Genomic DNA, 22726 nt, shown 5'->3' on the forward strand with positions numbered 1-22726 from the left:
CAGCCACATAGTCTAAGTTTATTAAAGGTTATTAGTCACAAAGTAGGCTTACATTAACACTACAATGGAATTACAGTGAAAATTGCCTGGCCGCCACACTCCAGTGCTTGTTCGGGTACATTGGGGGAGAATTTAGCATGGCCAATGCACCTAACCAGCGCGTCTTTCAGACTGTGGGGGAAACTGGAGCACCCGGAGGAAATCCATGCAGACATGGGAAGAACCTGCAGACTCCGCACAGACAGTGACCCAAGCCGGGAATCAAACCCAGGCCCCTGGCACTGTGAGACAGCAATGCTAACCACTGTGACACCGTGCGTCCCTAACTGGGGCTAGAGTCACACGTTTGACCAGAAGTGGGGAGGATAGTCAATCTCTCCCAGGTATCAATGTGTGAACTGGTTGAGTCCTTTTAATGATAATTCAGTAACTTGCCTGGTAATCATTTCTAATGCTAACCAATCAATTAGCAAATAACTAAATTCAATTCCATAACTTGTCATAGTGGAGATTGAACTTGTGTTAGGAAAACAAAGGGAGTTGTAAGGGATTTATACTTGTATTGGTAAATATTAGGAATGAGGTATGGGGGTGTTGAGTCAAGTCATGTGAGTGCAGGAATGGTTGTGTTTCTATGGGCTCTGGCACTAGTCATCTTTTAATCCTTTCATTAATCTTGATGCACAGCCCATAATTACATAGTCCTGGAGTGAAAACTCCATACTATGTCTGATTTCTGGTTAAGTTTTGGGACAAAATGCCGAAGAAAGTCATGAAAATCCTTGATTGAGAGAAACAGTCAGAGGAAGGCAGGGTGGAGTTGAGTCCTCAACATGGTGATATGGTCAGTGAGCCAGATGGGTTTTTCCGACAATGGTTTCATGGTCATCAGTAGATTCTTAATTCCAGGTATTTTTTATTGAATTCAAATTCCACCATCTGCAGTGGTGGGATTCGAAGCTGGGTCCCCAGAACATTAGCTGAATTTCTGGATTAATAGTTTAGAGATAATACTACTTGGCCATCACCTCCCCAGTATGACTATACCAATGAGTTTAAGCAAATTAAAAGGTGGCTGTGTAATCTATTCTAGATTCTCTTCACAGAAAATTGGTGAAGGGTTTCTGAAGAAAGATTCCTCAGGGAGCTGATGGCTTAGTGGTATTATCGCTAGACTATTAATCCAGAAACTCAGCTAATGTTCTGGGGTCCTGGGTTCAAATCCTGCCATGGCAGATGGTGGAATTTGAAGTCCATAAAAAACATCTTGAATTAAGAATCTACTGATGACCATGAAACCATTGTTGATTGTCAGAAAAACCCATCTGGTTCATTAATGTCTTTTAGGGAAGGAAATCTGCCGTCCTTACCTGGTCTGGCCTACTCCAGGGCCACAGCAATGTGGTTGAATCTCAACTACATGAGATGGCCTAGCAAGCCAATCAGTTCAAGGACAACTAGGGATGGGCAATAAATGCTGGCTAGCCAGCGACGCCAAAGTCCCATGAATGAATGAAGAATAAAATGATTATTGGCATTGTTTGAATTTAAGTTTTAGGATTTTATCAAAACTGATAATGTATTTTCAATTCTAATGACTTCTACATACTAGCTGTGACGATGTTCTTGTAATTAATATCACTGATCAGAAAAGATCAAGCTTGGAAATCTCTCATGATTGAGTCAAGCAAGATGCTGTAATGGTTAGTTACCAAGAATGAGCAGATATTACTCTACCTGTTGGGTGTATTCAGTGGAGCTTGGAAAACATGTTCCTGTATCCTCTGGTTTAGTTGGCTTGCTTCTGTCATACAAGTGAGAAAGAAAATAATTATTATACAGAGTTAGATAATTCTTCTTGGGATCTTTAAGTTATCCATTGTTGGATTTTCAGGCAGATTTTCCTGTTCTTGCACCTGGCACACTTGGGCACAGTAAATCAGTCGGGAAGCACACATCTAACAGGGAGGGCATCTGATTTTTTTGTCCATTTAAATTAATGGTTGCTAGAACTATGTGGAATTTGTCAGGGATGTGCACGTCTCCCTGCATTGCTGAAAAAATTAAACACGTTGTCGAAGCTTTGTGTCTTCTACTCATCAGGACAGAATCTCAAGAATTTCAAATGAAGACGACAATTTATCCTGCATGATAAAGGAGTTCTGATTGATTAGTTGACTCTGACTGGTAGAGAGGTTTCCATGGAGAACGCACCAGGGAACTGTAATCCCCACAAATGGAATGGGCCTCCAATTAAAGCAGTTAATGCCAGTATCCATTGACACCATTAAAATTAGATGGATGAATACAAGGATGGGAATGGAGGTTAATGTTATAGAGAAAAATACAGACAGTCCATTCCTAGTTATATATTCAAACCTTAATTTGTGCTTCCATTTACCTCTGTAAGCTTGCAGTTGTCCTGTCAGTACTTTCCGGATTTCAGAAACCCAAAGGTTCTTCAGTTCTACAGATGATGCCTGTAATTAGGTGATCATTTTCAAATTAAATGAAAAAGTAGAACATTACAACATAGAACAAATGACCTAAAAATAGGCAAGGTTTTCCACCTGTGTCCAGTCAGTTTCATGTTGAAACTCCAGTAGATGGGGTAGAAATCATCTGGGGAGCCATTTTCCTGCACCTTCCCCCTAGCCACTTCCCTCAAAAGGAACGGGGACAGGCTCCCTAATATTGGCAGACATTGCGCGGCACAGTGGTTAGCACTGCTGCCTCACAGCACCAGGGACCCGGATTCGATTCCCGGCTTGGGTCACTGTCTGTGTGGAGTTTGCACATTCTCCCCGTGTCTGCGTGGGCTTCCTCCATGTTCTCCGGTTTCCTCCCACAGTCCAAAGATGTGTGGGTTAGGTGGATTGTTAAATTGCCCCTTAGTGTCAGAGGCTAGCTAGGGTAAATGCATGGGGTTATGGGGATAGGGCCAGGTGGGATTGTGGTCGCTGCAGACTCGATGAGCTGAATGGCCTCCTTCTGCACTGTAGGATTCTATGATCTCTATGATCTATGATCTTCAAATTAGATAACACATTGCACAGCTTTTGGATCCTAGCAATGTTGGGTACTATAAGTCACAGTGTGCACCTAGCATCCAGATACAATGTTAGTAACTGGCCCAGATGAAGGGAGCCACTACTCTCTGTTATTTGTGAACATTTAGCATGGAAGTACACTGGAGCCCATGATTAGAACAATAAACAGAAAATGCAGGAAATACTCAGCAGATCAGGAAGCTTCTGCTGTGAGAGAAACACTCTTCATAGCCAGGATTTTTCAGATGGCAAGGTTTCCTGTATCCAGGGTTCCCACCACTAGGATTACCAATTGTGTAAATGTATGCCTGGATATTTATCACTTAACATATACATAACGTTCCAGCCATTAGTTGGCTAACACATTCATCCTTGTGACCCACTGCCTTCCAACACCAACTGGAAAGCAAAAAGGCTCAATACCCAATTCAATGACGCACGAATATTGCTTTTCAATTTTGTTTAAATAGTTTGATACCTGAGAATTTAATCTTTTTAAATGTCCCAATGATTTTTCTCCAGGATTGCACACAGCATCCTGGAAATTGGTCTTCAATTCCTGGAGACTCCAGACCAACCCTGGAGGGCTGGCACCCCTACCCGCCACTGATAAAGTTGGCAGGGAATGTACCCCCACTAATTGTGCTCCCATGTATTACAATTTTAACCTTCACGCGAGAGAGACACCCTTGGTCCCTTAAATGTGCAGATCTGATGCTACAACTGAAGCTTGACTGCAATTTTGACCTGAGGCTTGTGCAGGGAAGCAATCATGGCTTCCTCACCAGGCTAACCTCTGGCGAGAGGAACCAGAGCCTGAAAAGTGAACAATCTTAAAAAAAAGTTGTCCCCCGCTGCAGATAGAGCACGAGTGCTCCTCTGAACCTGGAAGTAAGTCTTGGGCCATCCCTCACCCTTAGTCCCAATGCCCTCATCCACCACTCCTGTGCCGCCAGCCACTTACCCGGCAGTTGGGGTCCATTCCACTGTGCCCCTATCAGTGCCCTCCTGACAACCGAGATTCCACTTTCGCCTATCTGCCAGCTGACACTTCCCATCAGGTTTGGTAAGTAGACCAATAAGGACTTAATCAAAAAATGCCTTGGATCATATGTCGGGCCTCTGGTGTGGAGGTACTCAGCCCCAACTATACAACTCTCTCCAGGAACTAAAATCAGCTGTAAAGTTGATACTTTCAGTAATAAAACTATGTCCAGTTTTCAGCATCGTTTACCTGAATAATGTACACTTCCTCTCTGCCGTTGTACCAGATTTCAAATTTCTTAATGTCTCCCTTTACATTTTCTGTGATACCAACAGCGCTCATCTGAAAGCACAGCATTCACATTGTTAGTTACAGAGCTGGTAAACTGTGGTACAATTAACGGACCCGGGACTGAAATCTCCGGGCCCACTAGCCTCTCCGCTCCTCCCCCTGGCAGGAGTGGTTCACTCCAGCGGGGTTTACAACAGCTCCCCACACTGCTGGAGTGAAGGGTCTCCTGGGGATCGGGCACTGGGGGTACCCCTGGGCACTGCCAGCTTGGCACTGCCAAGCCTGGCCCTCTGGCACTGCCCAAGGGGTAAAGTGCCAATGCCCATTGGGCATGGGGCAGTGCCAACAGGGCAGGGCCTAAAGGGGGAGAGGGCCTGATAGGGGGGCTGGGCCTCTTGAGGGGGGAGAACAGTGGGGGTGGGGGGGGAATCCCGCTGCCACTCTGCAGTTGGGATTGGTGGGGGAGGGAGGGAGGGAGGCCAGCGGTCGGGCATGTTAGGGGGACCAGCAATCAGACCATGGGGGAGGGGGGGGGGTAGGTGTCGCACGGCCGGTGATGTAGGGGTCACGGGGCTGACCAGCGATTGAGCTGGCCAGCAATCGGGAGGCCGGAAGACAGGGGCCACTGCGCATGTGCTGATCTCAGCGCTGACTTTGATTTGATTTGATTTGGTTTATTATTGTCACATGTATTAATATACACAGTGGCCTGCTCAGCGCTATGCTGCTGGCCTCTCCAGGGGAATTGGCCTGGTTCCTGGAGTGAATCACGCTAGTGCACTCTACAGTGCACAGAGTGTGGGAGACTCATTTTAAAACTCCTGCTGAAAAAAACAGCGGCATTTACTCCAGTTTTTACGCAAATTCGACACTTGGAATTTTTTTGCGAGAATCCCACCCCTGCTTTCTTTTGTAACAGCTTACATTTAAAACCTTTAATAAAGGACAAGATGTTAAGCTGAGGTCCTAACTGCTGTCTCCGATGGACATGGAAAACCGGATGATACTATTTTAATGAAGAGCAGGGGAGTTATTCCTGGTGTCCCGGCCAATATTTATTTCTGATTCAACTCCTTTTTAAAATATATTTGTTGACGGGATTTGGGTTTTTCTGGCTAAGCCAATGTTAATTACCCATTCCTAACTGCTTTTGAGAGATGGTGGTGAACCGCTACAATCTATTTGATGTAGATACATCCATTGTGCTGTGAGGGAAGGTGTTTCAGGATTTTGACCCAGCGACAGTGAAGGAACAGCGAGATAGTTCCAAGTCAGGATCGTGTGTGGAGGGGAGATGGTTTGTGGTGGTGTTCCCATGCATCTGTTGCCCTTGTCTTTCTAGGTGGTAGAGGTCGTGGGTTTGGAAGCTGTTGTTGAAGGAGACTTGGTGAGCTGCTGCAGCGCATCTTGTAAATAGTGCACACTGTCGCCACTATGTGGTGACAATGGAAGGCATGAATGTTTAACGTGGTAGAAAGGGTGTCAATCAATTGGCTGCTTTGTCCTGGATGGAGCTTCTTGAGAGCTGTTGGAACTATATTCACCCAGGCAAGTGGAGAGTATTCCATCACACTCCTTGTAGACTGTGGACAGGTTTTGGGGTGTCAGATGTTGAGCTACTCACTGCTGAATCCCTAGACCTGCTGATCTGCCCTTGTAGCCATAGTATTCATGTGGCTGGTCCAGTTCACTTTCTGGTCAATGGTCATCCCCAAATGTTGATGTTTGGGGCTTCAGCCTTGGTCAATGGATGTCAAGTGGAGATGGTTAGATTCTCTCTTGTTGGAGATGGTCATTGCCTGGCATTTAATGCGAATGTTACTTATCAGCCCAAGCCTGAATATTGTCTAGATCTTGCTGCATTTGGACATTGACTGCTTCCTCATTAAACAGATATCTAGTCATTACCTCATTAGTGTTTGTGAGAGCTGTGCACAAATTGGCTGCTGTGTTTCTTTCATTACCATAGCAACTACCCTTCACAAATACTTCATTGGTTGTAACAAACTTTTGAGACAAGCTGATGATTTGAAAGCAGCTATAGCAGCAAGTCTTTCTTTTTATACTGCTGATGGCATTACGTACCTTCAATGAATGCTTAAAGCTGTATGAGGGAGATTTCTCATGTCCATCCGCATTTTCCTCTCGTTTCTTGCAGAGTAGCAGCAATTTTGTGTAAAGGAAAAGGTGTCTTTGCATTGGCTTGAACCGTGCCAAGTCTTTGACCTTGCTGTGAACCTTCTTATGATCTGTCCACACATTGAAAGATCCTTGCATCAAGAGCTTCCCAAGGTCGTTTAGGTTTCCCTGTAAAAGTAATACATTTCCAAACTTGAAGCAAAGTTAATTCACCACCGACCGGGGTTGCAAGATAACCTGAGGTATTCTATTGTATTAGGGCCAAATTAAAATCAGCATTTTTCAGTTTCTAGAGAAGCTACTGATCAGAGTTCTTGCCTGATTGGCAGTGCAAATGGATAGAACCTTTACTAATGAATTTCAAAACAGGAAATGCTGGAAACACTTAGGAGGGCCTGACAACATCTGTAAATCTGCTGAGTACTTCCAGTTTTATCTGTTTTTATTTCAGATTCTCAGCATCTGTCACAGTGTTAACTGCTCAGCTTCACAAATAAACATGAAGTGATATCACAATGGAACACCCTAGTACTATGCTATAAGTCACAATTAATCGCAGAAACAGAGTGGGTTAGATATCACATTGTGCTCTTACCTCAAACCCAGTGATAGCAATTTGATGCATGGAGTCATTCACTGATTTAATTATACTAATCATCGTCTCCAGTGCTTCCTCTAACTCTGCAGTGCCTTCCGAGTTTTTACTGCACTTTAGCATCTCCTAGTAGGAATAATCACTTTATGTTACTAGGCAGTCATAACACGTCATCTATCTGGAAATTAATTTGCTTTATTCATATTTTATGAGAACAATTTCCGTATTCATGCAATAAACGGATAAGTGGTGAACAGATAGTGCGTGGTAGGTGCCTGGAGAATTCAGAGAGCAATCTGTATACTTTTCATGATTAACCCACATTATCGTGTAGTCAGTGAGGTGCCAACACAAAATACAGTCTGATTAGAGAGCTTGTCAAAGCAAAGGTAGGAAATCGGGTGTTGCAGGCGTTGGTCAGAGGTTTGCAGCAGTAATTTCAATGCTGGTGAATGTTTCATTCCGATATAGGGAAGTAAAACCATAGAATCAGAGGAAATGCGAATGCAGAATCTACAGCAGAAACTATAAGTGTTTACGGGGAAAACCCACAAGCAACTGAGAAGAAAAATGTCTTCAAAATTTCCTTCCAGTGTTACCTGACGATAGCTGAGGATTAGTTTAAGTATCGCTGCTCCCCAAATTGCATTAACCACGGTTGGTGAAATGGTTCAGGAACGAGAAGTAGGCATAGACGAAGATGACATCAGAGATACGAAGTGTCTTGATGCCTATTTGCACAGATGAATGATACTCACATCTCTCTTTGACAGCAGCACTAGCTAACTGCTAGATTCAAGTCCAATCGAGAATTCTCGATCACGGTTGTTCCATTTTCATTGTGCTACCACCCATTTTTCGGTGTAAACAGAGTTATAGAGTGATTTTTAAAAATCCAGTCTGCCTTTTCAAATTATTTATTCAGTGATTTTTCTTACTTGCTTGTGTTCACCAATAATTCAATCCATTCACAATATCACTCCTTCCACACTCCTCCAATCACCAGCATTCGTTTTTGTCCAGATGATCAAATAATGTAACAGGTTTGGAACAGCATTGCATTAAACAGGCAGCTGCTGCTACTTGAGCTTTTGGTGAAGATTTGCAGCAACATCATGGGCTCGAAGGAAACCTGGCTGACGGGTGGTGAAACCTTCCCTGCAGCTGAATCCTTCCCACCTAGCTATATCTTCAATAGGCTGCATAAGTGCGGCACAGTGGTTAGCACCACTGCTTCACAGTGCCAGGTACCTGGGTTCGATTCCTGGTTTGGGTCACTGTCTGTGTGGAGTTTGCACGTTCTCCCCATGTCTGTGTGGGTTTCCTCCGGGTGCTGCAGTTTCCTCCCACGTTCTGAAAGACGTGCTGGTTAGGTGCATTGACCCGAACAGGCGTTGGAGTGTGGCAGCCAGGGGAATTTCACAGTAACTTCATTGCAGTGTGAATATAAGCCTTACTTGTGACTAATAAATAAACTTCACTTATCTTTCATCATCTGTTTTGCCCAAACCATCATAATGTTGGTGTGGCTCTTATAACTAAATTACACCTTCATCTGTCTCCTTAGCGCTTTGATATTTTCTCCTCCTTTAGGCATCTCACCTCATTCTATCCCGTTTGCTTCTCATTCAATATCTTTGTTCTCTACTGTCCAACCTAGTACTATGCCAATTTTCACACCAAACTCTTCATTTCTTTCGTCCCTCAGCTTGTGACTTCTCATCCTCAATGATTTAAATCTCCACCTCTTCACGTTTATTTTTCTCTGAATGGCATGGCAGCATGGTGGCACAGTGGTTAGCACTGCTGCCTCACAGCGCCAGAGACCCAGGCTCAATTCCAGCCTCAAGTCACTGTCTCTGTGGAGTTTGCACATTCTCCCCATGTCTGCCTGGGTTTCTTCTGGGTGCTTCAATTTCCTCCCACAGTCCAAAGATGTGTGGGTTAGGTTGATTGGCCATGCTAAATTGACCCTAGTATCAGGGGGATTAGCAGGGTAAATATGTGGGGTTACGGGAATAGGGCCTGGGTGGAATTGTGGTCGGTGCAGACTTGATGGGCCAACTGGCCTCCTTTTGCACTGTAGAGATTCTAATCTATAATTCTAAAATGCTCTATTGTTCTTCTCTCCTCCCTTAATCTCTCCCGTCGCCCAGGTTTCCCAGCTCGTATTCATGGCTGCCTGCTATGACTTGTCATCTCCTGTGACCTCACTACACCCACATTATCATTCACAGATAAGACCATCTCCGATTACATCTTTATATTCACCACCAATGCCCTACTTCCCCTTCCCAAACCTACTCCTTTGTGTGTCTATCCTAGAAAAAAATCTCTCCCACTTCACTTACAACCGCACTTTCAAAATCGCAATTGTCTGACCTTTGGCCCTTCATTCACCATACCATTTCTGCAGCTACCAGACTACAAAATCACACTCTCAATGTCCTGCGTTCCATTTAAACTATTACTCTGTGTCACCCTGCTCATTGCCCCTGGTGCAGCCCCCATCTCTGCTCCATTAACTCCAAGGCAGGCAATCTTGAATGGATAAAGTGAATAACAGTTTAGTCAATTGGTGCTGGATCTGGCTGTACCACAAGGAACACTATTGGGTCCTGCTCTTGTGGGGAAATGCTGCAGAATCAGTTCAGAATGCAAATGAACTCCCCATGTATTTTCTCTACTGTCAACCATCTTGTTCAGTCCCTCCACTCTGTCTCCTCCTTCCCTCACTACTTGCGAGGAGCTCATGGATTTCTTGTCACTAAGACTGAGAATATTTAATTAGATGCTTCTGCCACCAACCCTTGTTCCCCTTGAAAAATCAACTTTTCTTCCTCTCCAAAATCCTTGAATATGTTTTTGCCTTTCAAATTTGTGCCTATGTTTCTCAGAACTCCATGCTTGATCCCCCCCGTCAGGTTTTCACTCCCCCACAGTACTGAAACAATTCTTGGATAGATAGCTAGTCAACATCTTTTCCCAAAGGTAGGGGAGTCTAAAACTAGAAGGCATAGGTTTAAAGAGATAGGGAAGAGATACAAAAGGGTCCAGAGGGGCAATTTTTTCACGCAGAGGGTGGTGAGTGTTTGGAACGAGCTGCTAGAGGTAGTAGTAGAGGCGGGTACAATTTTGTATTTTAAAAAGCATTTAAACAGTTACATGGGTAAGATGGGTGTAGAGGGATATGGGCCAAACGCGGGCAATTGGGACTAGCTTAGTCACTAAAAAAAAGGGCGGCATGAACAAGTTGGGCCGAAGGGCCTGTTTCCATGCTGTAACCACCTATGGCCCTATGGCCGGAATTTTACAGGCAGGCCCGCCCGAGGCTCATAAGATCGCACCTGAGGCCAATGGAGAATGCTGTTCTGCAAGCCTCGCCCCCGATTTCAGGACGGGTGTGCCGGTAAAATCAGGGCTTATGACTCTATTATCAAAATCACAATTGGAATCCAATGTGACTGTGATAAAGGTAAACTATCCGCCTTCTTCCTTCTCAATCTATTTGACATGGTTCATAGAAATCATAGAAACCCTACAGTGCAGAAGGAGGCCATTCGGCCCATCGAGTCTGCACCGACCACAATCCCACCCAGGCCCTACCCCCACATATTTATCCGCTAATCCCTCTAACCTACGCATCTCAGGACTCTAAGGGGCAATTTTTTTTTTAACCTGGCCCATCAACCTAACCCGCACATCTTTGGACTGTGGGAGGAAACCGGAGCACCCGGAGGAAACCCACGCAGACACGAGGAGAATGCGCAAACTCCACACAGACAGTGACCCAAGCCGGGAATCGAACCCGGGACCCTGGAGCTGTGAAGCAGCAGTGCTAACCACTGTGCTACCGTGCCGCCCAAGTTGTTGACTACATCATCTTCCTGTTTATATTTTTATCTATTAAATTGTAGCCAAAGAAACATCTACAATAGCTTCTCTTCCTATTCTTGTATTATCACCTCTGGTGCAGCCCAAGGGTCTATCCTTGGCCCCCTCCTATCTCATCTGTCCCTCATCAATACCATCTGAAAACACGTCAGTTGCCTTGAATACTTTGGTGACACTCGATCCTCCACCACTCTTGATCCTTCCACTATCTCTAAATTGTCAGATTGTTTGTCTGACATTCAGTATTGGATAAGTAAAAATTTCCTCCCATTAAATATTTTGTAGAGTAAAACCATTGTCCTCTCTTCACACCACAAACATTGCTCTCCAGCCACTGAGCCTATCCTGTCACAGGCTGACCCAGACTCTTTGTAGCCTTTATATAGTTCTATATGTAGGTACAAAATGAGCTTCTGACCACAGATCATTTCCATTACTAAAGTCGTCTATTTATACTTCTGTAACTTCACACTATTCAATTCTTACGTACTCCGCTACTAAGAGTCTCATCAGATGTGATTATTCTAACATAGTTCCTTATTAGTCTCCAATGTTCTACCCTCTGTGAACTTGATGTGATCCAAGACTCTGCAGCCTGTGTACCAACTTGCAACAAATCCTGACTGCTCATCATTCCTGTGCTTGCCCTGTGTTTAAATGTTCATTCTTGCTTTCAAATCTCTCATTGGCCTTACCCCTCTCTATCTCTATGACTTCCTCCAATCTCACAATCTTTTGAAAGATTGCGCCCCTATAATTCTGGCCTCTTAGTCATTCCCATAATAAATGCATCACCATTGGCTGAGTAAGACCTAAGCACTGGAATTTCCGCCCTAAACTTCTCTGCCTTTCTGCCTCGCTTTTTGCCTTTAAGAAGGCCATTAAAACCTACCTCTTTGACCAAGCTTATGTACACATTTTTATCAAAGCCTGCTCTGCCATTCAATATGATTTCTATCAAAATCAGAGGCATGGTGCCTGTAGTATTAAAACACTCCAAAATGTAGTGCAATGTCTTTTGTCTCTGTTAATCTTCAGCCATTGAAACTGCAAATCTTTGTCAAGAATCCTGATTACCTTTAGGAGGAGTTGATACTTCGTAATCCTTTGGACAGGCTTCAATAGATAGGCATCCAATGACAGTTTGTGATCCAATTTTCGTTGGCACTCCTGAAAAACAAACAAAAAATAAATAAAACTTTGGAACTTAGCAACCATTAAGGAAATGCTATTGTATTAAATAGTGTCCCAGCTCTTTCACATGCACAGACAATTTCCACTCCATCTGACGAAGGGGCAGCGCTCCGAAAGCTAATGGTATTTGCTACCAAATAAACCTGTTGGACTTTAACCCAGTGTTGTTAATTCTCTTACTGTGAAACAACAATGTATACAGAGGAAGAGCCAGATGGAACTAGAAACACAACTTAGAGAAGGAATGTGCAAACGGAGTGGAAAGAGGTTTAAACGTTCAAGCTTCCAAGGGTTTGGCAACTATGAGAAGTTCCTATGAGACTTAGTCCTTGAGCTAATGGTGAAAAGTATGGGGAAGTTGTATGTAATAGGTAGTTGTTGATGGAAGGAGGGACTCTGGAATTATCCTTGTCTTACGAGAAAGGAATGGTAGCATATTGTTACTGGGTTAGTAATCCAGAGAAAATGATTCAAATCCCACTATGATAGCTGCAGGATTTAAATATAGTTAATTAAATAAATATGGAATAAAAAGTATCAGTATTGGTGGCCATGTAACTACCAGACTTCCCTAAAAACTCATCTGGTCATTAATGTCCTTTATGATCAGTATTTAATCATGTTAACGTTTCATTTTTGTAACCACTGTAACCACTATGGGTGGGGTTTTACAGTCTCCCCCGCCCCAAGACGGGAGATTCCTGCCCCAAGGTTAACGGACCTTCAATGCGATGATCCCATGGTGGATGGGACTGGAAAATCTACCCACATGTATCTGATTTAACATTGGAATCTCTGGGATCTTGGGATCTTAGAGATCTCATGGCAATTACCTAACATGAAAACATAGAAAATAAGAACAGGTATAGGCCATTTGGCCTTTCAATCCTGCTCTGTCATTCAATACAATCGTAGTGGATCCTCTATCTCAATGCCATATTCCCGTTGTATGTATTTTAAATGATCCATGTCTATACAATGCCATAATAGATCTTCCTGTCAACGGCAATACTGGACGCATTGTCACTACCTGGGATGATTTTCCCAACCCAATAATACTGCCCATTTCTTCTGGGATCTTCCAATTCCATTGGACACAGAACTGGGTAGCACAGTGTCCTCTGTCTAAGTCCAGCAAGTGCTGTAGAATCAGGGTATGGGGAGACACACCCCTTTTTTATAGCACGAGCTGTCATATTCAGGTAACATTTTAGGAGTCCAAATCTTTTCATGAATGAGTGCGGCTTAGTGAATGGATGATTGAATGGGGTGGGTGGATGAATGAGTGAGTAAATAGGTAGGTAGTAGTTGGGTGAGCTTGGTAGGGGGTAGGTGGTGAGATGGGTGAGGGGTTGATAGGTTGGTATGGCAGTGGGTGAAACAGGTAGGTGGGTAGAGGGTAATATATAAGATTGGGCAGCCAAAACCTGGGCACAGAAATGATTTTAGGGTGGACCCTTAAATGAAGAGAGGTGATGAAAAGGCAGAGGAGTTTAGGCAGGAGATTCCAGAGCTTTATTTGAGTGCTATTGACAAAGGCAATTGGGAGACCAGAAGAGTTCTGGAAATATTGTAGAACTGGAAAATGTTAAGGGTTGAGGCAGCAATCACTGACATAGTGGAAACAGTGGACAACATTGCAGAGCCAGCAGAATGGCTGCCAAGTTCTTTTTGCTGGGGTTGCTGTTGTGCTTTTCAATGTGCCATATACTACATGTACACTATCACACTGCAACACTGTCCTGAGAATGACATAGAATTTGTACCTGAAAGAATTGGCAGTCTCCACATTGTCTCCAGAGAGCTTCTGAACGAGGTTTGTTTTGACAATACTTTTCATAAATCTGTAAATCCTCTTTCTGTAGAAAAAAAGATAGAAACCTTCTTGAACATAAAAATGTCTGAAAGATGGATAGGATTGAAAAAGAAATGTAATTAGCTTAACTAGAATAATTAGTGGTATACAATGATTGGATACAGATATGAAGAGCAGGATTTTCTGTCCCTTCCCACTGGTGGGATCTTCCAGTCCTGCTGAAGGTGACCCCACGCTGGGTTCCCCAGTGGCAGGGCGGGCGAGGCACACCACAGACTTGAGTGGGACTGGAAAATCCTGCCAGTGGTCAATGGTAAGTTGCCTCCTCGGCGGGAGAACCTGCCGTGGAGAGGCCAGAAAATCCCAGCCTAAGATTAGAATAGGCACATTTATTTACACTTGATGCTGGACTTTAGAGCACATACAAACAAGGAGCAGGAATAGGCCATTCAGCCCATCAAGCCTGCTCTGCCATTTAATAAGATCATGGCTAATCTGACTTCAACCTCAGATCTGCATCCTGCCTAACCCCCAAAAACTATCACCCCCTTGCTTATCTATCCAATTCCGCCTTAAAAATATTCAAAAACTCCGCTTCCACCACTTCTTCGGGAAGAGAGTTCAAAAGACTCACAACCCTCTGATTGAAAACATTTCGCCTCCACTCTGTTTTAAATGAGCAACGATTTATTTTTAAACAGACTCCTAGTTCGAGATTCTTCCACAAGAGAATCCTCTCCACATCCACCCTGTCAAAACCCCTCAGGATCTTGTATGTTCCAATCAAGTCATTTCTTACTCTTCTACACTCTGGCGGATACAAATCTAGCCGGCCCAACCTTTCCTCATAAGACAACCCACCCATTCCAGCTATTAGTCGGGCATATTTTGGAACCAAAGTGGACTTTTATTGGTTCCTGAAGTGGATGTGATTTCCTATAATCCAGAAGGTTTTTTTGGATTCTCCCTTTTTTTGACTCATTCGCGGGATGTGAGCATCACTGGCTGGGCCAGCATTTACTGCCCGTCTCTCACTGCCTTCCAGAGGGCATTTGAGAGCCAGTCACATTGCTGTGGATCTGGGGTCACATGTAAGCCAGACCGGGTAAGGATGGCAGATTTCCTTCCCTAAAGGGCATTAGTGAACCAGGTGGGTTTTTACAATAATCGACAATGGTTTCATGGTTATCATTAGACTTTTCATTGAATTCAAATTTCACCATCTGCCGTGGCGGGATTTGAACCCAGGTCCCCAGATCTTGCTCTGGCTCTCTGGACTACTAGTCCAGTGACAATACCATTACGTCATTGCCTTCCCTCTGCAGAGTTGCATACCCAGAATTAATGATTTCCAATTTATGGTTATCTGCTTACTAGATTGAAAGAAGATTTGTGTAATCCTGCCAAATTCATTTCAATATGTTTCATATTGCGATAGAGACCAGTGTGTAGAAACTTGTTTGCTCTGAACAATATTGAGCCCCATGCTCAATAGGTGAACAACTCCCAGTACGGTTAGTGCTTGGGGGAGCTACTAGAGACAGTGATAAAGTGAGAAGGGAGAAACAAAGCCAGAGCTGGTGAGGCTCCGGAAGGATCCTCCTGCTCCCCTTGACACTGCTGCAAACCTGACAGGGCTTCTGTGGCACCAGTGGTTACCATGGTCAGGGTCTCTGGATTCTACTGGAAAAGAGCAGATAAGAGGCAAACAGACCCGAGGGTCGCGAGAGAGTTTGAAAGAAAAAGGTGAAATGTGCCTTTTCAAACCTCCTTTTGCATTTTTGCCTACCCCTCTTAGATCATAGTGTAACTGGGAAATAGGCATGCCCAAGGCACTGATCCAAAGAAAATTGTCCCATTGTCTTTTCTACAAACTTCCAAATTGGAGATATACTATTCAATCATGGTATACAGAGTAACATGCTCTAAAAGAAGCTTGAGACAGTGAGGTTATTGTTCCACTTCCGTGGATGCTAAAAACTGGCAGTAGACAATGGAAAGGCTTATCGGTCAAGCCAATTTGCTACAGTTAGTTTTCTATACCCTCCAGACCACAATCAGTAAGGATAGGCAACAATACCTCCTCCACGATCATCCTCAACACTGCTGCTCCACAAGGCTGTGTCCTCAGCCCCTTACTATTCTCCTTATACACCTATGACTATATGGACAAATTCTCCACCAACTCGATTTTCAAGTTTGCTGATGATGCCACTGTAGTGGGTCGGATCTCAAACAATGATGAGATGGAGTACAGGACAGAGATAGAGAATCTGGTGAACTGGTGCGACAACAATGATCTCTCCCTCAATGTCAACAAAACGAAGGAGATTGCCATCAAATTCAGGAAGCATAGTGAAGGACACTGTCTACATCAATGGGGGCAAAATGGAAATGGTTGAGAGCTTCAATTTCTAGGTGTCCAGATCACTAACAACCTGTCCTGTTCCCTCCATGCTGACGCTATAGTTAAGAAAGCCCATGAATGCTTCTATTTTCTCAGGAGGTTAAGGAAATCTAGCATGTCCACTACGACTCTCACCAACCTTTACAGATGCACCATAGAAAGCATTCTTTCTAGTTGTATCACAGCTTGGTATAGCTCCTGCTCTGTCCGAGATCGCAAAAAACTACAAATTACAAATATCAAAGTTAATTAATTTAGGTAATTAGCATATTGTTACAAGATGCCATTCTCATTAGAACATGGAAATTGTCTTTGGGAATAGGCGATAAACATTGTAGATTTCAGATTGATGAGCAAGACAGTCAAAGAACAAAGAACAAAAGAACAGTACAGCACAGGAAACAGGCCCTTCGGCCCTCCAAGCCTGTGCCGCTCCTTGGTCCAACTAGACCAATCGTTTGTATCCCTCCATTCTCAGGCTGGTCATGTGACTATCCAGGTAAGCCTTAAACGATGTCAGCGTGCCTGCCTCCACCACCCTACTTGGCAGCGGATTCCAGGCCCCCACCACCCTCTGTGTAAAAAACATCCCTCTAATATCTGAGTTATACTTCGCCCTTCTCACCTTGAGCCCGTGACCCCTCGTGATCGTCACTTCTGATCTGGGAAAAGGCTTCTCACCGTTCACCCTATCTATCCCCTTCATAGTCTCGTACACCTCTATTAGATCTCCCCTCATTCTCCGTCTTTCCAGGGAGAACAAGTCCAGTTTACCCAATCTCTCCTCATAGCTAAGTCCCCCCATACCAGGCAACATCCTGGTAAACCTTCTCTGCACTCTCTCTAACGCCGCCACATCCTTCTGGTAGTGTGGCGACCAGAACTGGACGCAGTACTCCAAATGTGGCCTAACCAGCGTCCTATACAGCTGCAGTCCTTCAACAAAAACCCACCTGTGAATATCTAACAAGTATTCATTAAGCACTCTGTAACCCCCTGCTGACAACTATATGCTCTGACCAGCTGAGTTAAGTGAAGCTGTACCTGGGATGTGCTTGATGTTATAAGGGGCTACTATGTAAATGTTCAATTAACAGGATCCTGAGTTCTTAGCGGTTGGTGTTGAGCTCGGCTAAATTTCCTATTTACCAATAAATGTCAGTACAGGCGTGAATGAAAAGGATTAGTGTATGCAGTTGCAATCTAGAGTAATAACCTATTAATAATAGCGCGGTGCCTCCAAAAATGTTAAGTATGTAAACCTTATAATAAGAAAAGGTTCAGGACAACCATGCAAAAGGAATAACAAAAATAAATTTATTTTCTTGCATTGTTGCGCCTCATAAAACAGGTAAAGAGTCCCAAACGAAAGATTTTTCAATTAAACAGTTTCAACCCTGAGAAATGTTCAAATTATTACCAAGCGCTTGGATTTATAAACGTTGGGGCCCATACGTTGGTGCACATATGAAGAAAACACGCCCTCAACTACACACTGCTGATACTGTTCAGTGTCTGATAGTATAGTCTCCAGTTACTCACGCAACCACGACACACACAGTCTAGAAGGGTCTGCGAGCGGGAGGATGATGCAGCAGGAAAAGAAAATGCAGCAAGCTGTCCGTGTAGTGATGCAGGTCCAGTGCGCTGAAGTCTGTCCTCCTCGGCAGTGCTACTTAGCAAGTTAGCTTCAGCTAATCCTCGTTCTCTCCGTCTTCTCAGTGAAAACTACGCCCGGTGTTTATAGCTGACTGTCCCTCACCGGCAGTTTCTAGCAGAAACGTCCACGCTTGAGAGTACAAGACGATGAGCTTTACACTTTTTCTCAACAGTAATGAAAATAACAAACAGGGACTAAACCTTGCTGCTTTTCACTTCAAACTGGAAAAAAGTGAGTTACTAAACTGCGACAACCACGAGCTTTAACTGCACAGTAATATTTGTGTCCATACTGTGAAGTATGTTAGTCTACAAATATTATTTGCCTCGACGTTAAAACTGGGTTTTTACTGCATGGAAACAGCTCCTCTTCCCCACGTGTGTCTCCCCACTGCAGCTTCCTCTGCCTCCCGCCGTTTTTCTTTTTCCCTCCTCCTAAGTAATCTGATTGGCTTAAAGTGCAGATCTCTAGAAAACGGTTTGGCTTAGCTTACATCACTCAAACAAACAGTATCTGTTCACGGTATTTGGCCCAGTAAACAGGATATTGAAACTCACAAGAAAACAAAGAACAATGGTAAATGTCTTTTTCATTAAATTTACCCATATTTCAAGAAAACACACTCTTTTCATTTTTCTTTCTTATTTTTTTTCAGGCCCCTACATTCTCCCCCCACTAAAATACAGTGTGCCCCCATGCTGGGCTACATGACATAGAACCCAGTTAACCAATTACACCATGTACCTTAAACTGGCCCTCATAGTGTGATGACTGGTATAATAAGGGGTGAAAAGAGTGGTACCTTATTCATACATGACAAGCACTGAGCAAAGGAGTTACACCACCATGCATGACAACTATTGCAGTGTTCAGGAAAATGCATAGTGGGTGGCGTAGCTGAGTGAACACTTGTATGTCTACTACTACAGACTTTGCACACGGCTCTCCCAGCTTTGTATAATGTAAACGGTCTGCTAGCTTTCTTTCTCTCTGTGATCTCCTTATCTCTGGTTCTGGATTTGCTATGTTAGATGTGTCTGTAGTGTAAGTGCCTCAACAGAACTTTCTTGTTCTACTTCCCTTTGCCCAGTTACTACCTTTTCTATCACAACAGGTAGCCCTTCTAAAGATTCTGAGCTCGCTGTTACTTCTGGCACTTCTAAGAACAAAGAACAAAGAACAGTACAGCACAGGAAACAGGCCCTTCGGCCCTCCAAGCCTGTGCCGCTCCTTGGTCCAACTAGACCAATCGTTTGTATCCTTCCATTCTGTAGCATTTGTGTGGGGATTGGACTCCGTGGGCATGACATCCTGTTCCAGTTGTTCACAGATTTCCTCAGGATTGTCAATGATCACGTCCTCTGGGTAATGTCCATACTCTGACTCTGAGTCTGAAGAGTTTCGATCTCCCAGGGGCACATCAGCTGCGGAGTCATCTTTGTGAACCTCAGGAGTTTGATTCCTTTCTTTTGCTTTTCTGCGCCTGAGGGCTCTTGGAGAGGGAGTAGGCTTTGGGTCAAACTCAGTGCTCAATTGGACCTCTTGTCCCAGGGGCAAAATATGATTGCAGTGCATGACCTTAATGGGTCCCGAACCATCTGCAGGCTTTAGACGATAAACAGGAAGATCAGTCATTTGATTCTCAACCACATAAGGATTTGCACTCCACCGATCAGCAAGCTTCTGTTTCCCTTTCAGGCCAAGGTTTCGAATGAGGACTCTATCCCCAGGCTTCAAGCAATGGTAGCGCACGCTCTGGTCATACCTCACTTTGTTACTTTGGTTCATTTTAGCGGAAGTGGCTTGGGCCAACTGATAGGCTGCTTGCAGCTCTTTCTTCATCTTAGACACATACTGCAAGTGGGAAGTTGTTGAGGTCCCATCCGCTGACACGCCAAAGCAAACGTCCACAGGAAGTCTGGCTTCCCTCCCGAACATTAAAAAGTAGGGTGAATACCTGGTAGCTTCATTTGGGGTGCAGTTGTACGCGTGGACCAGATGTGCAATGTGCTGACTCCATTTGGACTTTTGACTGGGCTCAAGAGTTCCTAACATGTCCAACAGGATTCTATTGAACCTCTCTGGTTGAGGGTCACCTTGTGGGTGGTATGGTGAAGTTCTTGATTTCCTCACACCCAACATGGTCAACATCTCCTTCACCAACTGGCTTTCAAAATCCCGACCCTGGTCTGAATGTATGCGAGTTGGTAGGCCGTAGTGAATGAAGTATTTCTCCCATAGAGTTCTGGCAACCGTTATGGCTCTCTGATCCTTGGTTGGGAATGCTTGTGCATACCGAGTGAAGTGGTCAGTGACTACCAACACATTGCATATGTTGCGGGAATCAGGTTCTATGGAGAGCAAGTCAATGCATACAAGATCCATAGGGACCTGAACTAAGTAATCTGATTGGCTTAAAGTGCAGATCTCTAGAAATCGGATTGGCTTAGCTTACATCACTCAAACAAACAGTATCTGTTCACGGTATTTGGCCCAGTAAACAGGATATTGAAACTCACAAGAAAACAAAGAACAATGGTAAATGTCTTTTTCATTAAATTTACCCATATTTCAAGAAAACACACTCTTTTCATTTTTCTTTCATTTATCCTTATTTCTTTTCAGGCCCCTACAACTCTTATTGGGCTGTTTGCGAACGAAGCCCAGTCCATTTCGCAAACCAGCCTCCAATCCATTGATTCTGTCTACACTTCCCGCTGCCTCGGAAAAGCAGCCAACATAATCATGAACCCCACGCACTCTGGACATGGTCTTTTCCACCTTCTTCCGTCAGGAAAAAGATACAAAAGTCTGAGGTCATGTACCATCCGACCCAAGAACACCTTCAGCCCTGCTGCCATCAGACTTTTGAATGGATCTACCCCACATTAAGTTGATCTTTCTCTACACCCTAGCTATGACTGTAACACTACATTCTGCACTCTCTGCTTTCCTTCTCTATATGCGGTATGCTTTGTCTGTATAGCGCGCAAGAAACAATACTTTTCAAGGTATACTAATACATGTGACAATAATAAATCAAATCAAATTTTTAAAAATTGAAAGTTATTTTTGTTAGTTTTCTCAAAAAATATCTGCTGGAAATTGGCAACGAAAGTGATGTACTTACCCTTTTCAAAAAGCATTTTCCTACAAGTTCAGGGTTTTCCATGCAATTTTCAAGTTCTTTAAGGAATATCCTTAAAAGAAAGAGCACGTTATTAAATAAAGGCATATTGGCTGAATAGTTCTTGCAACATGTCCCAAACAGAGAAATATCATTAGAGAATGCAATAGATTCATCTGAATTATAGGAAGCCTGGAACTTTTCTCTTTAAAATCATGCGCTGAGATTAGGGAGAAATTTCATCACATGATTTCTCTTGGGAGTTTTAACTTTGGTTATTCACTTTCCTTCAGATTGAAAAATTGGGTCGTGGGAATGGGGAAGAAGTTTTTCTTCATTGCCTGGGAGGGCATGTGGCAGAGTGGATTGCATACTCTTTGTTCAATCTGCCTGATTTTCATTCTGTTGAATTTCCATGGGTTCCATAGAGAGAAGGAGGTCCTCTCTGCTCTGTGCACCATAGTGTTATGGCAGGACCAACAGTGCATGTTCTGAGTTTGATGGATTAATAATCTTTCCATGTTTTGTACTTCTGTATATCTGCTTGGCTCAGGTGAAACCTGACTGGAAAGGTTCAAACCTGGAATTATGGAAAAGATGGCCATAGATAACATGGCTAAGGATTCTGGTGAGTAAATAGTAGTAATTTGCAAGGGCAAAGGGGTTAAGGATGGGTTTTTGAGGAGGGGTGTTGCTGGTTTGAAAGGAAGGAGCAGTACCCGAGGAGTGGGAACCCTTTCCAACTTTAACCAGCTTGGGGGCCAGGATAGAAAGCTAGGTGGTTAGCAGCTTAGCAGGAATAGGGTTAAGAAGGGTGGATGTAGTGGTTCTTGTGAATGGGATCAACAAGATGTGGTTTAAAGGGAAAGAGAAGAGAAATATGAGACATGGGTTCAGGGTTAAAATGGGAGAGTTCTGGGAAAGGGAGAGGTTTGGCTTAAGGCAAAAACAGGAGGGAAGCAGTAGAGGCAGTTACAGATAGCAGCAATCTGAGTGATGAAGAAATCCCTAAGCTCCTTGTTGGAGGTGAAAATGCTGGGAGCAGGGGAAATTAGATTAGCTGGCGGTTGGTCATGGTGAAAATAAGGCAAGTCTAATCCTTGCTTTGCAGGATGATTTTGAATTAGTGGGGTGTTTTGGCGGAGATTTCTTTTATTCTTTCATGGGATTGAGTGTTGCTGGCAAAGTCAGTATTTACTGTCCTTTACTAATTGCCCTTGAAAAGGTGGTCGTGACCCACCTTCTTGAATTGTCCCAGTGGTGTAAGTACATCCACAGTGCAGTTAGGAAGAGAGTCCCAGGATTTTGACTCACTGATGATGAAGAAATGGTGAGACAGTTCCAAATTAGCATTGGAGGGGAACTTGTCAGTAATGGTGTTCCCATGCATCTGTCACCATGGTCCTTCTGGGTGGTAGGAGTTGTGGGTTTGGAAGGAGCTGTTGAAAAGGCTTAGTGAATTGCTCAAACTCATAATATTTGCTCAGTTTTAATTGAACAAAGATAGTCACAGGTGAAGGTGATGGAATAGCTGAGTAGATCAATAGCTGAAGAAGTATTGTGGAGAA

At 43.8% G+C, this 22726-nt stretch overlaps 1 protein-coding gene across 1 annotated transcript in view; it reads right to left on the reverse strand.

Moving 5' to 3' along the window:
- mcf2l2 (MCF.2 cell line derived transforming sequence-like 2) overlaps nucleotides 1-22726 on the reverse strand; it is a 334271-nt gene that overhangs the window by 69784 nt on the left and 241761 nt on the right. Inside the window, exons 18-25 of the mRNA XM_078207045.1 lie at nucleotides 21162-21231; nucleotides 13915-14007; nucleotides 12032-12124; nucleotides 7061-7186; nucleotides 6412-6633; nucleotides 4285-4377; nucleotides 2402-2480; nucleotides 1738-1804 (exon numbers count right to left, since the gene is read on the reverse strand). Coding sequence (XP_078063171.1) covers nucleotides 1738-1804; nucleotides 2402-2480; nucleotides 4285-4377; nucleotides 6412-6633; nucleotides 7061-7186; nucleotides 12032-12124; nucleotides 13915-14007; nucleotides 21162-21231 — 843 coding nt within the window. The remainder of the gene's footprint in view (nucleotides 1-1737; nucleotides 1805-2401; nucleotides 2481-4284; nucleotides 4378-6411; nucleotides 6634-7060; nucleotides 7187-12031; nucleotides 12125-13914; nucleotides 14008-21161; nucleotides 21232-22726) is intronic.

This window comes from Mustelus asterias, chromosome 3 (genome assembly GCF_964213995.1).
Source record: "Mustelus asterias chromosome 3, sMusAst1.hap1.1, whole genome shotgun sequence".
Taxonomy (NCBI): domain Eukaryota; kingdom Metazoa; phylum Chordata; class Chondrichthyes; order Carcharhiniformes; family Triakidae; genus Mustelus; species Mustelus asterias.